Below are 17,594 nucleotides of genomic sequence, written 5' to 3'. Positions count from 1 at the left end.
CTTTTTTATCAGAAGCAATACAATGCTCACGTTTGTGGCATGTTTTTTATGTTCAAGACATGACATGTCTGGCTCACATTCTGCCCACATGCTGCAGGAATCTCTATCAGTGCTTCTGTCAGCAAGGTTATTGTTAAATTTATGCATTTGGCTGACACTTTTGTTGTTTGGTCAGTTTTCTACTGTAGTTCACATCACATCCTAACTAACCCAAAAAGTATTAAACTCTGATGTGCAGCATGTTTGTGAGGAATTGATGCCTCTAATTAAGTGACATCTTGTGCTATTATTTGTTGTTAAACTTGCAATTTCCACCTGTGGAAGATGTAAAAATGCAATAATCTTTTTTAAATTATTATTTTTTTTTATTAATGGTAAAATAAGACCAGATGTAGACCTGGGGCCGTATTCACAAAACATCTTAAGGCTAAAAGTAGCTCCTAACTTGCCGATTTAGGAGAAACTCTTAAAAATGATGGGCGTGCAGTCCTAATTTTAGTCCTATTTCACAAGGCATTTTAGCGCTAAAACTAGCTCCTACATCTGTGAAACGCTAGAAGTAGTCAAGAGGACTCCTAAGTCACTAAGACAAAATCAAAAACAGTCCTAAAATGATGGTTGGTGCCAATCCGCCTTAGCAGTCCACCTAAAGACACTGTACACCAATGAGGCAATAGCGATAGAGCCTTGTGCGCTGAGCCTCTTCTTCATAAATGCAATACATATTTTGATTTAGATTTGAATCTACGATAAAATGCCAAAAATAAATCTTTAATAGATAAATAAATAAATAATAATGCCTGATTACCTGTGGCAGTTGTTTTCACTAGTTCACACTTACAAATGATCAAATAGAGTAAAAAAAAATATATATATAATAAGTGTATTTGGCGTGCTGTCCAAGGTGATCGAGGGCTCCAAGCTTGGAATTTTGCCCAAATCCAGAGTTCTCCCCATATCCCTAGCCAGTGAGGAACAGGTTGGCGGAGGGATGCAGAAAACTGTCGAGGTAACTATGTGAGTCGGCTCTCGTCTGTGCATATATAGCTCCACTCAAGCTGATTAGATAGACCGTTTGAATGTGCGCCTCCAAAACTTTGTTTATAAAACATAATTTGTCGCTTGAATTCTGCATTCTCTCGAGATGCAAACATGTAAGTGGCGGACAATTAGCAGAACATATACTAGTTTAATTAGTGACACTTAGCCTACATTTTAAAACCTTTAATTGAATATGGCAACATTTTTATTTTAAAACCTTTATTTGTATATGGCAACATGATACCTCATTCTACACTATTTCTATGATTAAATCGCTGACAGAGTCTCCTCCCCCATCAGCCAATCACTGTGGGCATAGTCCATAGCAACGAGGTCAACCCCGCCCTTTCTCTTAGCTTAAGACTTCTCTCTATTCCTTAGTAAAAGTCGGTCTCAGCAGCTTTGTGAATAGGTTTTAAGAGAAAACTCTTAGCTAAGAACTTTTACTGCCATTTAAGAGAACTCTTAGTGGTAAGATAAAATGTTTTGTGAATATGGCCCCAGATATTTACATTTTCTAATCAAAGAATATAATACATTTTCTAAAGAAAATGTGAGTGGTTCTTGCCCTTGTAAAATCTATTGCTATAAAGCTGGATTGTTGCAGTATTTGCCACGATGTTGCTATATGGTTGCTAAATGCTAAATTCTGGGTAGTTTTTAAGAGAGCTGTTAAGTGGTTGCTAGGAATTTATGGACTGTTGATAACCAGTGTAAATAGCAACAAAAATAATTTTCTTTGCACTAAGTGTAAATAGTAGATGCTATTTATACTTAATGTAAATAGTGGCAGATACTTTTAGCACCTTAATGTATTGTGGTATATTACAAAACAGTATGTGATAACATATTCAGTGTATGTTTATTAAAATCATAAATAGATGATGCTTTATTGGTCCCTATCCCTTAAGCCCACCCCTGCACTCACCCCTAACCCTACCCATTAAACACTTTATTCCCTCTCTAAAATACCTGTTAGACCCTTTATTTCCACTTTTCAAATATTTTCTTAGTTTTTATTTAAACTAAGTGCCTCTCTGAGCTGATATGTGATGGGAAAAGGGAGGAGAATGAGTTTGGAAAAAGGCGAATTCGAACTTGGGTCAATCGCATCAAAAACTAATGCCACCGGCCTTACTCTCCACACCACTGCTCCTGTTATCAGCAGGATGTCTTTTGTAATTTTCTCTGGCTCAATCAGACAATGGTGGGCGGAGTTAGTGTAAATAGCCTCTGCCAACAAGGTGGACTATTTGCACATGGTATAAATAGACACCCCATTATGATATTCTGGACTTCAATGTAAATCTAAGGAATGTTTTCACCTGATTTGAGGTATCACTCATGCCCATAGTACAGATGGTGCAAGATGAGTTACTGAGGTTTAATATTTATGATTTAGGGTGTGTTCAATGATGATCTTAGCAAGTGTCACTAAATATGGTGTTATGTAAGAGAATATAATATTCTCTGGTGTGTTGGTTTTCATGAAGGAGATGATAACAGCTCAAGAACAATATGTTCATGACGTAGATGTGTTTGTGTGTGATGCCATGTCATTGAGGTATTTTGCAGGTTAAATGATAAAGTTTCCCATCTGGATTTCATTTATAAATAGATGTGCCATTAGATAGATACAAAGATATACAGAGTCTCATGTCTATCTTCGTTACAAATACAGAAAAAGTTTCTGCATCATCAACTGATAAATGTGTGTGTGACTGCACATTAACTGTGCATAATAAATTAAATATTGTTAAACATATGTAGTCAGTCTGAAGAATTAATGTGTTAGATTAGCAGCCCTAAAAAATGTATGTAATTATATATATATATATATATAGTTAACATTTTTTAGCAGCCCTAAAAAATGTACGTAAGATATATATATATATATAGTTGTAAAATTAGGCTATATCTGGAAAATGTTGAAAAATATTTAAGAAAACTGAAATGTTAATAAAAAAATATATTCTCAATACGTAATGCTTCATGCTGTTTATTAAGAGTGCTAAAGGCTGCTATTGTATCGAGGTTCTCAGGCTGTAGGCTATAAGAAAACATACATATTATGCAAATTCAATGTAATAGATCATCCAAAGGACACGTATGACCTGGGGCGGACACTATACCTGAAACTTGTGCTGTTCATATTTCTCAATAACCTACTTCAGAAGAGGTCCGCCCTATGTAGCACACATGACACTGGTCCACTCCTTTGGAGGCTTGCTGCTTAGGGGACTTCCTACAAATGCTTAAGGTGTTGTTTGAATCATTACGCTATATTAATATAAAGATTTTTAACTTGCGAGATCAATTCTTCTTGTGACATTATGACATTACTCATTAATTTCTGGACATATAAACATTTGGGCTTAAATGCAAAACATCAAGTGTATATATAAAATAGGACACATTTAGAAATGTTTAACAATTTGATTGAAATATATATTTTTTGTATTCACTTGTTCTTAAAGATACAATTACATTTTCACATTGAGCCAATTGTTACTGCTATTTCTGGCAAACATTAAGAATGTGGCAAGATGAAAGCGGTGAGAAGAGAATGCGCTGTTGTCTGTGTTGATGACGTCAGAGCTCCATCTGCTTTCATCTGTGCCTTTTAACAGAAGACAAAAAGACATGAGAACCGGACATTTGTGGGTGGCCCAAATTTGATCATATACACACTGAAAATGTATATGGCCTCTACATCATTCATGTCACGTCAAGTACAAGATCCTCTTTAGTTTCATGTAACCATGCTACACACACACACACACACACACACACACACACATATATATTTTTTTAGTGCCTTGCGAAAGTATTCAAACCCCTTCATTTTTTTCACATTTTGTTATGTTGCTGCCTAATGTTTAACTACTTTAAATTACTTTTTTCCACATTAATCTACACCCCATACACCATAATGACAAAGCAAAAAACAGATCTATGACAACTTTGCAAATTTATTAAAAAGGAAAACTGAAATAAGTACATTGCACAAGTATTCAACCATTAACTAAAGGGTTAGTTCACCCAAAAATGAAAATTCTGTCATCAATTACTCACCCTCATGTCGTTCCACACCCGTAAGAGCTTCGTTCATCTTCAGAACACAAATTAAGATATTTTTGATATAATCCGATGGCTCAGTGAGGCCTCCATTGAGAGCAAGTTCATTTAGACTTTCAAACACCCAGAAAGGTACTAAAGATGTATTTAAAACAGTTCATGTGATTACATTGGTTCAACCTTAATGTTATGAAGTGATGAGAATACTTTTTGTGCGCCAAAAAAACAAGACTTTATTCAACAATATCTAGTGATGGGCGATTGCAAAACACTGCTTTATGAAGCTTCGAAGCTTTACGAATCTTTTGTTTCGAATCAGTGGTTCGGAGCGTTTATCAAATTATCTCAAACTGCCAAAGTCACGTGATTTCAGTAAACGAGGCTTTGTTACATCATAAGTGTTTAGAAATTTCAATGGTTCACGTGACTTTGGCGCTTCGAACCACTGATTCGAAACAAAAGATTCGTAAAGTTTCGAAGCTTCATGAAGCAGTGTTTTGAAATCACCCTTCACTAGATACTGTTGAATAAAGTCGTTATTTTGTTTTTTGGCGCACATAAAGTATTCTCGTCGCTTCATAACATTAAGGTTGAACCGCTGTAGTCACATGAACTGTTTTAAATATGTTTTTAGTACCTTTTAGTACCTAAATCTAGGCGTTTGAAAATCTAAGTTAACTTGCTCTCAATGCAGGCCTCACTGAGCCATCGGATTATCAGATCAAAAATATCTTAATTTGTGTTCTGAAGATGAACGAAGGTCTTACGGGTGTGGAACGAAATGAGGGTAAGTAATTAAAAACAGAATTTTCATTTTTGGGTGAACTAACCCTTTAACTAAGTACTAAGCACCTTTACAGTTTCAAAGTAGCTCTGGCAGGGCCACTCAAGGACATTCACAGAGTTGTCCATAAGCCACTCTTGCATTGTCTTAGCTGTGTACTTTGGGTCATTGTCCTGTTGGAAGGTGAACCTTCTGCCCAGTCCAAGGTTCTGAATGCTCTGGACTAGGTTTTTCATTAAGGCTAACTCTATATTTTGCTGCATTGAGCTTTACTTTTACTCTGACGAGTCGCCCAGTCCTTGCCACTGAAAAACACCCCCACAGCATGATGCTGCCACCACTACACTTTACTCTTGGGATGGTATTGTGCAGGTGATGAGCAGTACCTGGTTTCCCCCAGACATAATGCTTGGAACTGAGGTTCATCAGACCAGAGAATATTGTTTCTCACAGTCTGATAGGTGCTTTTTTGCAAATTCCAAGTGGGTTTTTATGTGTCCTCACCAAGGAGAGGCTTGAGTCTGGTCACTCTGCCATAAATCCCAGATCGGTGGAGTGTTGCAGTGATGTTTGTCCTTCTGTAAATTTCTCCCATCTCCATATATGATCATGGAGCTAAACTAGAGTGACAATCAGCTTCTTGGTCACCACTCTAACCAAGGCCCTTCTCCATCGATTGCTCAGTTTGGCCAGGAGGCCAGCTCTAGGAAGAGTTCTGGTTGTTCCAAAGTCCTTCCATTAAGGATTATGGAGGCTACATGCTTCTGTGAACCTTCAACCTTCAGAATTTGTTTTGTAGTCTTTCCCAGATCTTTGTCTTTTTACAGTCCTGTCTCTGAGCCCTACAGGCAGTTCCTTTGACCTCATGGCTTGGTTTTGCTCTGATATCCATTTTCAGCTGTTAGACCTTTTATTGAGAGGTGAGTGCCTTTCCAGATCATACCCAGTCAATTGAATTTGCAACAGGTTAACTCCACTCGAAGTGTAGTAACATCTACAAGTGAAATTGGAATGCTCCTGAACTAAATTTCAAGTGTCTCAGAAAAGGGTTTGAATGCTTGTGCAATGTACTTATTTCAGTTTTTCCTTTTTAATAAATTTGCAAAGTTGTCACAGATCTGTTTTTTGCTTTGTCAATAAGGTGTATGGAGTAGATTGATGTGGAAAAAAGTAATTTAATGTAGTTTAACATAAGGCAGCAACATGACAAAATGTGAAAAAAATGAAGGGGCTTGAATACGTCCACAAGGTGTGTGTGTGTGTGTGTGTGAGAGAGAGAGAAAGTTGGTTTGTAATTCACATTCTCGATGATTTTTGTTTTTTCAGTTTTTCTCATTACTATTGTCCTGTGTGGACACAGATATGATTCATTTACTTTAAAAACACCATCAATTGAAGGTCGTATAAGAATTATTTTGTACTTTGTTTCATATACTTAAAATAGGATTTCTTTTAAAAAATAATTAAATTTTTTCAGGTGACATGAACATATTTTTGATAGATTTTGTAGGTTACAAGACATTTTTCAAGACAAGTAACAAGACACCTGTCACTTCATCTGTCATATCTGAAGACGTTTTGACTAAGATGCACATCTGTGGCCAGTTGCATAAACATAGCTATTATGTTAAGACTGCAGCCCTCATTTATAACATGTTGAGTAAAAACCGTCCTACTTTTGATCTTATGATAATTTCTTCAATGTGCGTACATGTGATTAATTTTTAGCGTACACACACTCTAAGTACATTTTATAAATGAGGCTCTGTGTTTTAAGAATTAGTATGACCAACTAGGTTAGTTAGGGGTACTTTTCAGTATCAAATTAAATCAATCAATATTTTTATGTAAAAAAAAGTTATGAACAGTCTTAAAGAAAAAAAATTATGACTAACTTGTAAGACTAGTCTTAGCAGTTTATGCAACTGGCCCCTGGATTCTGAAGAGTGCAAGTGTCATATTTTATTGTCACCAACTGTACAGCAGTAAACCTTTCTGAGATGTCCACGTTGACATGATATGCTTTATCTTATGGTGGACACAAAGGACTCCAGTTTCAAATGCCCGGGGTAAATCTGTCCCATGAGACTCTGCATCTGTGTGTGTGTTTAGTGATGACAGTTATGTAAACGTTCATAATTTATGTGTGATCACAATAACTCACAATAGGGTTCTAGTCCACGCTCCTCCGGCCTCGATAGATCACTGCAGATACACAGAAAGAACAGTTATGTACTGTAGCACTGAGTCATAAGGAACGTGCTTAGGAGAACTATATATATTTTTAATAAATATTAATATATATACACACCCATTCCCACTGTGTTTCCAGAGCAGGATACTGAAAGACAATGAAAAATGGAAGTCAGTCTATATACAGTTTGCATGTAGCCTCTAGCCTTAATTTTCCTGATTTGAAATGCCTTCCTGTAACTGAAGCACTAGCAACGTCAAGGTCATGAGTTTGATTCCCAGGGAAAGCAAGAACTGATAAAATGTGTTCCTTGAATGCAATACAAGTCGCTTTGGTTAAAATGTAAATTAATATTTTAAATGATATTTTGTCATTATACAATATTAAAATATTATTTTTCATTTACAATGATTTTCTAGGTCTTTGGAAGATAAATCAACATCTTTTCATACCTGAGTAGAGTTTTCTGGGGCAGAATGTGACCTTCGAACCCTCCTGTGTTAAGGGAGCAACCACGACGGTGTACACTTCCCCACACATGATGTCAGAGACATCACATCTGGTAGCCCCTTGTGTGGTGCTGCAGGTGTAGTTGGATCTGGTGCCGTACAGGTCGGCTGTGTAGTTGTACAGGCCAGGAGAAGAGCGCCAGTACACCCGCAGAGTGTTATTAGCCATGCGGTAGAGTTTCACGCTGGATGGACAACACGCGCCTGAGAGAGGTCGCAGATAAAGAAAATGAGATGTGGAAGATGCAGAAATTAAGTGTGCTTATTTGTTCCAAGGCTCTGAATAAATTTCTGCATAAATTATTTATAAATCCATTCTTAAAGGGATAGTTCACTCAAAAGTAAAAATTCTGTCATAATTTCCTCACCCTCAAGTTGTTCTAAACCTGTATGAGTCTTTGTTCTGTTTGAACACAAAAGAAGATATCCTGAAAAATGTTGGTATCCAAACAGTTGCTGGTCCCCATTGACTTCCATAGTATGAAAAAAAAATACTATGTCTAATTCAATAGGGATCAGCAACTGTTTGGTTACCAAAATTCTTCAAAACATCTTTTGTGTTCAGCAGAAGAAAGAAACTCACACAGGTTCAGAACAACTTGAGAGTGAGTAAATGATGACAGAATTTTTATTTTTGGATGAACTATCCCTTTAAGAATGTTTATATTGAATTGAAAGTGATGCTTTATGAAAGAATGGTTTTGCGATTGATTTATATTTTTTGTGTTTACCATGGTACTTTTTTACGGAAGCCCTGAACCGCATGGTGGGGAAAAAAAAAACTTATCTCGCTATTTCAACGTAATAACTCATTATTTCGAGATATTAGGTTGTTATTTCGACATAACTCATTATTTCAACATAATATCTTGTTATTTAGACATAACATCTCGTTATTTCGACATAACTCGTTATTTCAACATAACTAGTTATTTCGAGATATTAATTTGTTATTTCGACATAACTTGTTATTTCAACATAATATCTCGTTATTTCAACATAATAAGTCGTTATTTCGATATAAGTCGCACAGTTGGCTCGCAGTTCTGTCTTTTACCATGATCGACGCAGGTTCGAATCTGCCTTTAGAGTTATTATGTTGAAATAATGACTTAATATCTTGAAATAACGACTTAATATCTCGAAATAACGACTTAATATCTCGAAATAATGAGATGTTATGTCGAAATAATGACTTATGTTGAAATAGCAACTTATTATGTCAAAATAATGACTTATCTTTAATAACGAGGTTTTTTTTTTCTTTTTTTTTCCCACCATAAGTTTTCTTTTTTTTTTTTTTATTATGCAGTTCAGGGATTCCGTACTTTTTTGTATATGGCATACATAACTTGTATAACTATGTATTTTTGTTGTTTCCTGAATGACAATTGAATTGTTTATACCCCATCACATTATTATTTTTTTTATTAGGAAAGCTTGACTTTTAATTTAGTTTTTTTTTTTTTAATTAATTTATATTTTTTTATTTTTAATTATTCTTTATTATTTTTACTTTCATATCTTGTTTTTTGTCTTTTTGTTTTCTTATGTGAAGTGCATTGAGAAGCTACCTTTAATAGTGCTATATATAAAAAGAAATATTAACATTTTTATGAATACCATTGATATCTATGATCATATTAATAATTTTTTTTTTTTTTAAATAAGAGCACAAGCAATTTCAAGTTTGTTGAGTTTTAAAATATAAATCAATAGGAAAAAGGACACCAGGTTAAATCAAAAGCACCTGCTAGAGTAAATGATCATTAACCAGTCATGTAGTTGCGTATATTAAATCTGTCATGAGAAAAACTCACTTGAGGAGAAACCATGGTAACTGCACTCTGCTTTATGTCCAGTAATGCTGAAGGCCTCCAGCGACACATTGTAGCTGGTGCCACATGTGATGCATCCCAACAGGCAGTGGGTGTCCATAGTGTGACATTTGGCATGACCTCTGGGGGATGTCAAAGACGTGACATAGGACCCCGCCCCTGGGGCATACGACCAAGTGACATTCGTCATGGACTGGGTCACCTGTTCAACAGTCAGAGTTTCTGGACAACAGGGTCCTGGAGAGAGAGAGAGAGAGAGAGAGGGGGGGGACATTTTAATATCGCTTGACCATGTTCAACTACAAATATCTGTCTCCAGATGTTTTCCATCTTCATTACTGCACCTGTTTCCAGGGGAATGGAGTAGCTGGGAAGACTCTGTCCGGCTGTGGTGGTGGCGTAGGCGCTGACCTCATATACAGATCCACAGGACACGCTGAGGTAACAGGAAGTGCCGCTGGATGAGCAAGTGAGTGCGTCGGCGTGACCCATGGCGATCACGCTGTAGTTGGCCTGAGTGTTTGTAGCTGTCCAGAACACCTCCACTGTGGAAGAGTTCACTTGAGTCACGTTGAGGATCACAGGGGCACAGGGAGCTGAAAGAGAACGAAAAGAGAATTTTTATATAAATATCATTAATAATAATAATAATAATAAGTATTATTATTATTATTATTACAACATGGTATTTTGGAAGTTGTTATTATAATTATTGTAAGTACTTCCTAAAATACCATTGGTATAATAATAATAATTAATATAATAATAATAATAACAATGGTATTTTAGGAAGTACTTACAATAATAATAATAATATTTATTATTATGATTATATTAATTATTATAATAATAATTATTGTAGGTACTTCCTAAAATACCATGGTATAATAATAATAATAATAAAGATAATAATAATTTATAGTAGTAGTAGTAGTAGTAGTATAAGTATTCTATTTACATGGTACTCAAAGTACTTCCAAAATAATACCATAGTACTACTATGTATAAATGTACAACAAAACATAGTATTACCACGGCACTGTTTTGTATGTGGCATATTGCACACTAGTATCTTGTGGGCTCATGTGCAAATAAGCATTTGTGTGTGTGTACCTGTCCGGCGTGTATGTGCACTACAGGTGTTATTGCATCCCTGTATCTCACTGCAGGGCCGCACCACCACGCTGTACAGATTGTCACAGGTGAGATCAGAGAGAGCACACACAGGAGCTGTGTCGTTACAGTGGATCCATTCGCTTCCATCTGCAGCGATCGTCTCATATAACTCAGCTCCTCGAACTGCCGACCATGAGATCTCTAAAGTTTCTGTGGAAATCAGTGACACGGACACATCCTCTGGACAGCATGGGACTGAGGACAGAGAGAGAGAAGTTTCTCATATTTTATTTCATTTAGCAGTATATATATATAAAAAAAAAAAATATATATATATATATATATAAATGAATAAATATACATCTGTCTGTGTATAGTACAAACTTGTAGTATAGTTGACTATTTGTCCTGGTGGACTGGACCCGGCCTGGTTGTAAGCAAATACAGTCGAGAGGTACGTGTAGCCGCACTTGCACTGGAAGTGGCAGGCCGTGCTGGTGGTGTTGCAGTTTTCCTCTAAGCCATCGTCGCTCTTCACATAGGCGATGTAGTAATCCACCCACGGAACCTCAGACCACATGACCGAACAGTTCCCAGTGGTCATCTCCTCAATCCATACCGAGTCAGGAGGACATGGGACTGAAAATGATTCAAAGAAGATGACAACCAACTGCACAACTCTTTATTAATATGTATGTGTGGTTTGTCATGTGTGCATTCAAGTGTGAGTAAAATATACAGGTCAGAAGGTCCTCTGGGTTTGAAGGGTCACTGGTTCCGGCCTCGTTCGATGCTACGACGATGATGGTGTGGTTCTGGCTGCAGCTGAGGGGACTGATTATGCAGTAGAGGTCTGAGGAGCTGCAGTTCTGGCCCGTTGAGCTTACAGCAGTGTATGTGTCGGCGCCACGGACTGACTGCCAATACACCGCCAGATCGATAGAGCGACCCGGCGTCAATTGAACCTGCACATCTCCTGGGACAGGAGGACCTGTAGAGAGTGGAACAGAGAAAAAGAAGTTTTGAATTTAAGGTTTGATTCATAATTTTAGTTACATTTTACATATTTTACAGAGCTTATCTTGTACATAGAGTCAGATAAAACACTTTGGTTAAAGGGACACTCTACACACAAAAATGAAAATGTGGAGTATGTTTATAATGGATGGAAGCACTTTCTTCAGCTTTATACTCATTGGTCCCGTTCACTGCCATTATAAAGCTTGGATGCGTCAGGATATTTCTTAATATAACTCAGATTGTGTTCATCAGAAAGAAGAAAGTCATATACACCTAGGATGGCTTGAGGGTGAGTAAAGCTTGGGGTAATTTTCATTTAAAAGTGAACTAATCCTTTAACACAGAGATTAAAAAAATCCAAAATCCAAATCTGTGAGTCCATATAATGCAAGAAAATGGGTCCCTCAAAGTTGACACTTAAAAAAACACACAAAATGAACATGGCGGTAATCCAAACGAACCCAGTTGATGAATCAATGTTTTCTGAAGCAAAACAATAGGTTTGTGTGCAGTGTTAATTTCGTTGATGTATAATTTCCATCATTATTTTCACCAACTACATTTTTTCACAGAAGAAAATGAGGCGATAACTAAATAAAAATCAGTTTTGAATGACAAAAACTATGATGTTTTATTAATAAAAACAAGACGAAAAGGGAGGGACAATTTGGGAAGAGATCCAGTCAGAACCGATATCCTACGTGGTAGATGCGCACATTTGAATTGTAACGTATAGATGTACCCGGTGGGACATAAGTTGGCATATGCTTGATGCATTAAACTTTCAAAAATGTGGCATATGTGGCAAATGTGGCAATAGACATATGGATAGATCTGAAAAAACAACACAAAAGAGAGCTCTATTCAGTGCGGTTTTCTGTGCGCATTAACCCGAAGCGCGCAGCAGTTCACATTGTTGGGGAAAGTTACTTTTAAAAGTAATGCATTACAATATTGTGTTACTCCCTAAAAAAGTAACTAATTGCGTTACTTAGTTACTTTTATGAAAAGTAATGTGTTACATTACTTTTGCATTACTTTTTCTCACATGGGCTGGGCTTGCTTAATGTTTTTTTTTTAACAACAACAAAAAAAGTTCTATTTTTGGCAAATGTAAAGACCCTTTCACACCAAAAGTGAAATGAATAAGCCTCAGGCTGAAGGAAATGCATATTTACACCTGTACAGTAGAGGGCGCAGCTCAAACAAACCTTACAGCTGTGCTGCCATTCTGAATTAAAGAAGAATAGGACACAGGAGAAGGAAGTTCAACACTCTTATTTCTAAATCTAATCGACATTGGTTAATAAAGAGAGATTAAATACATAAAGTATATTTGTGTAATTTTATATAGTTAATTATAAGAAAATATACACACCAATTGTTTAGCTTCAGAAGACATTGATTCATGAACTGGGTTTGTATGAATTTGTATTTTTTTTGAAGCCATACACTTGCATTATATGGATTCACACAGATGGATTTGTTTTTCTAAAAATCTGTTTTTCCCTTTAAAGACTAAATGGGAAAATTTGTAATGGTTGAGGTGGAACTGGGGAAAGTGGAGTGTTTCTGAAAGCGCGCTGCACTGCTAAGGCATATGCTACTCATGTATTTGAAGGTTGAGCACGCAAGCTCATTGGCTACTGATACAGCAGGAACCAATCAGCTGTGTCCTATAGAGAATGATAATGATTGCGAGCAGGTTGAGTTAAAGGACCTATTAGCCTGTGCTATCTAGAGTTTCATGACAGAACTTTGTATTAGTGTCCACACCAGTCCAGCAGACGAAAACGTTCTGTTTATTATAAGTGCGTGCTGCAGTTTTGTCGCCTGCCGCCTTAAATGCTCGAGCTCTTTAAAGCAGGATTCTGATTAGCTGTCAATGTTTTTATCATTCATCAGATGGAAAAAAGTGATTCATTCTTCTGTGCAATTATAGTTATAGTTGTGGTGTGTACTCTGCTATTGTTTTCAATTTTGAATGATTTTTAAAAGTATATCTTTATCGTTATAGTTATCATCCTTGGTGTGAACGGGCCTTAAGTCCTGTTTCTTTCAATTAAAAGAGCCAAGAGGCTTATTGGCAATATACCCTGTTCAAAATACTATAAACGAGTCCTTACGTGTGATTTGGCTGATGGTGATGTCATCTCCTTGGTTACCATCAGGATCCCAGGCATTGCCCTTGATGTAGTAGGTGGTGCCAGGCTGAAGGTCAGTGAAGGTCATGTTGGTCTCAGACGTGTTGCGTCTGACCCGCGTGTCTGAACCCTGCATGATCAAATCCAGGCTGTACAACACAGCATTGTTCACTGGATTCCAGTTGATTACAATGGTGTCACTGCTAGGGGAGCTGGAACGCAGATCTGGGGCCGCCACCACTGCAAAGAGAGAAAAAATAAATCAGTATTTTTTACAAATGAACAAAATGAATGGAAAGAGTTAAAACAGTCAGAGAGCTAAACAATTACCGCCTCTGGTGGTGAGTTTCGATCATTACAGCTAAAACATCCTGCCTCAATTAATACACTAAATTATGAATGTTTAGTCGAATTAGTTTTTTTGTGATATGTGCCAATGCTAATCTTTTGATAAAATATTTTATTAGATTTAAAATGATACTAGTATAAATGTCTTATAGGGACAGATATAGGATCTTGAGATGGAAATAACCTGCAGCGTGTCTGTAAGGTGAAATGGGATAAAGAGAATGTTTTGTTGTTATATATGAAACTTTATGAAAATCATCCCTCTAATGTTACATCAAGCCATTCCTTGGGGAGAGGCGACAGCCTAGTTCTCATGGTTTATCTTTTCATACAGTTTTGGGTATGAGGTCCAGCTAAAGATGCAGTTACTGTCAACAGTCGGTCGAGCCAGAGGTACCAACTCTGCACAATAGCCGGAGTAGACAATACTGTGTTATTGTTACAGGTTTTAAATACCAACTCATTGTCAACCAAACAGGGAGTAGAGCTCAGTTTTCACTCAATTCTATGGTTTGTGTGATCTTTAGTAAATGAGCTTTATATAAAAATGTCTGTTTTGGTCGACACTTTCTATTTAAGCTTTTTAGTGTTATGCCATTTGAGGGTAAAACTTTACATAACCCATATTAAGTCAGTAAAATATGGCTGTAAACTGTTTTTATTAAAGACTTGCATAACTTACACTTGTTTTGAATAATGTATGTATTGAACTAACATCTCAAACTAGTTCCATTTTATTTATTTCTGCTGAAAAAATTAAACAACTTTGAAATGGTTTGCTGGTTTGAGCTGGCCACCAAACTAGTTTCTATGAGTCAGCCAGGTCTGGTTTGATGGTTTGGGGCTTGTTATTTTGGGTATTCAGTCTGGGAGAGCAGCTGGATGACCAGCTAAATCAGTTGAACACTAGTTTCCTCAGGTTTAGAGACCACTTAAACCATCTAAGACCAGCAAACCACCTTAGGATGGTTCATACTATTTGTTTTCTGCCACAAAACAGCAGGGATGTTAGCCCTTTTTAAAAAAAATAGCCAATATATTAATCGAAAGGCATTTTAAATCAAGCAGAAAATGGTTTAATTAAAGTCTTTAAGTCTGGAGTCAGTTTACCTGTCTTAGCGCTCACGGGCAGAGAAGGCTGACTCCTTCCCCCAGTGTTGACAGACATCACGCTGAGGGTGTATTGGGTATAAGGCAGCAGTTTGGTCACTATGCCAGGGGAATTTACCACCGGGGTTTCAGAAAAGAACCCATCTTCGTTCTCTGCCCGGATGATGTAGCTGGTGGCACCATCCACCACACCAAACTCCACTGTGATGCTGTCACTTTTTTTGGAGTAAGCCTGCTGTATGAAGGGAACCTCAGGAGCTGATGGGACACAATACAAAAAACATAACAATAATAATAATTATTATTGTATATTTAATATAATATTTTATAATATATATAATATTATAACAAATATAACATTATAACAAATATAACAATACTTATTAATTACAATTAATTATTAATTATGAATTTATATATATATATATATATATATATATATATATATATATATATATATATATGTATATATATATATATATATATATATAATAGGCCTATATGTAATTATATAAATATTCAAATTAATATTTTTAATATTTAACTAAATTTAAAATGTATCCAATAAAATTAATTCTTAAATTATTATTTTAAAAGATAAATTAAAAAGTCACCTGTCAGACTACAAAAAAAAAAAAAAAAAAAAAAAAAAAAAAAAACCCTCTCTGGGCACTGATGCCTTTTGCATTGGTGTCAAGATTGAACTTTTCATTTGTAATTTTTCATGGTACCTCGTGTCCAACGACAAACTTGAATAAGTCAGAGGTCAGGTCACCTGTAGTCTCCTCCGTTTCGGCGCTGCTGAGCACGTTCACCGCGTTGTCCATGGCTTCGACTCGCATCCTGTACACAGTGTTCGGGGACAAGGAGCTAACGGAGCCCATTACCGTGCTGCCGCTGAACTGCGCGAACACCGACGGCTCTGGGGAGTTTTTCGGCGTTGCGGTGATTTTGTAAGAGCTCGCGCCGGTATGTCCGCTCCAGCGCACCGTCATGCTTTTAGAGGTGACGGTGAACACGGATAATGTGATGTCTACAGAGAGGGAAGCAGTTAGGATATCATAATAATCATAATACTGTTTAAAAAATTCATTACATCTAGAAAATGAAAACACAACCCGTTCATTCCACAAAATGGTTGCCTTGTCAATTTTGAAAGCTGAAAGGATCCTGAAAGGATTTTTTTTTTTTTTTAAGGAGTATACACTTTCTTTCTTTTTTAAATACTACATCCCCTATAATCTAAAATAAAAGCTTTTATTTCAAATATAATTTTAGAACAATTTAGAAATACATGACTGGAGACAGACCTAAAAGGCCCATGGGATACAAAAAATGAAAGAAAAATAACATAATAAAAGTTACAGTCAAGTATTCATTGTTAAAAAACATCTTTTACAGTTTCTGAGTGAGACAAAAGCACCCATTTAATGGAATGACCTAAATAGGACAAATATTGAAGATCTCCTACCGTTTTGTGCTGTGCATATCTGTAAATTAAGAGCAGAAATACAGCAAATCATTTTTAAAATATATAAAACATTAGAAAGCATCCATTCTTCCTTGCTTATTTCAGGGGCAACTATTACTCTGTCAGATGGTATTATGTGCCATTAGTGGCCAAGGAAGCTTATTTGAGCATCACTCAGCACAGATTTTAGATCCAAAGCTATTTTTTTCCTATCCAGCATGAAAGTGTACAACTACAAATATGACAGTAGTGTAATAAAAAAGACTATTATTCTATGCAATACAAATAACCTGTTTTTTTTTTAAATATAACTGTTTATTATGCTTTTAAACTCTATTCCACCAACTATAGGCACAGTTAAACCATAACTCATTTGTATAAAGAAAGCAGAATTTTTATTCTTACCTGTGGCACGATGATAATCAATATGACAATATTAAAAATATGTAAATATTTTGATTCCATGCCTCAAATTTGGTGCTGTTCAGCTGCCTTTAGGGCACACTCGATTTGACTCTCTATTTCTGGGCAATGGCTGCGGCTTAAGTTCTGTTTTTTTTTTTTTTTTCTATTACCTTCCAACAGGTATTTTATTGTTCTGGGAGAAGTGAGTGTTCACGTTTGCTCCCTCCCTCTGTCAGGGAGAGAGAGAGGACCTATCAGCACTGAAGGACGACACAGGTACACATCAATACACTTGAGGGTAGACACAAAGATGCACTCTGCCTGTTGAATGGGCTGTTCAGCATTTCTTGTTCTATTGTTATCAAATACACAAGACATCAAATGTTCTATTTTAAATATAAACTCATATAAGATAATACTTCAGAATAAAATGGTATCAATGATATTAATCCCTATTATGAACTGAGGAAGTACGCTACAAATCTGAAAAGAGGCATTTATCATATTACATGACAACTCTAAGCGGTTGGCCTTTC

The 17,594-nt window shown here is 36.3% G+C and overlaps 1 protein-coding gene across 1 annotated transcript; it reads right to left on the bottom strand.

The window, feature by feature from the left end:
• Positions 1-3,024: 3,024 nt before the first annotated feature.
• On the bottom strand, positions 3,025-17,246 carry fndc7a (fibronectin type III domain containing 7a). Its single transcript, XM_051913417.1, has 14 exons — positions 17,059-17,246; positions 16,654-16,672; positions 15,958-16,215; positions 15,183-15,440; positions 13,707-13,964; positions 11,300-11,551; positions 10,945-11,199; positions 10,558-10,815; positions 9,789-10,040; positions 9,427-9,681; positions 7,550-7,810; positions 7,215-7,244; positions 7,068-7,108; positions 3,025-3,661 (listed from the first exon to the last, which is right to left on the bottom strand). Exons 1-13 carry the CDS (start codon positions 17,116-17,118, stop codon positions 7,077-7,079), a joined length of 2,448 nt encoding a protein of 815 aa, XP_051769377.1. The 5' UTR covers positions 17,119-17,246; the 3' UTR covers positions 3,025-3,661; positions 7,068-7,076.
• Between the last annotated feature and the right edge of the window lie 348 nt (positions 17,247-17,594).

Source organism: Ctenopharyngodon idella, chromosome 2 (assembly GCF_019924925.1).
Source record: "Ctenopharyngodon idella isolate HZGC_01 chromosome 2, HZGC01, whole genome shotgun sequence".
NCBI classification, from domain to species: Eukaryota; Metazoa; Chordata; class Actinopteri; order Cypriniformes; family Xenocyprididae; genus Ctenopharyngodon; species Ctenopharyngodon idella.
This window is presented reverse-complemented; position numbering and strand designations above follow the sequence as displayed.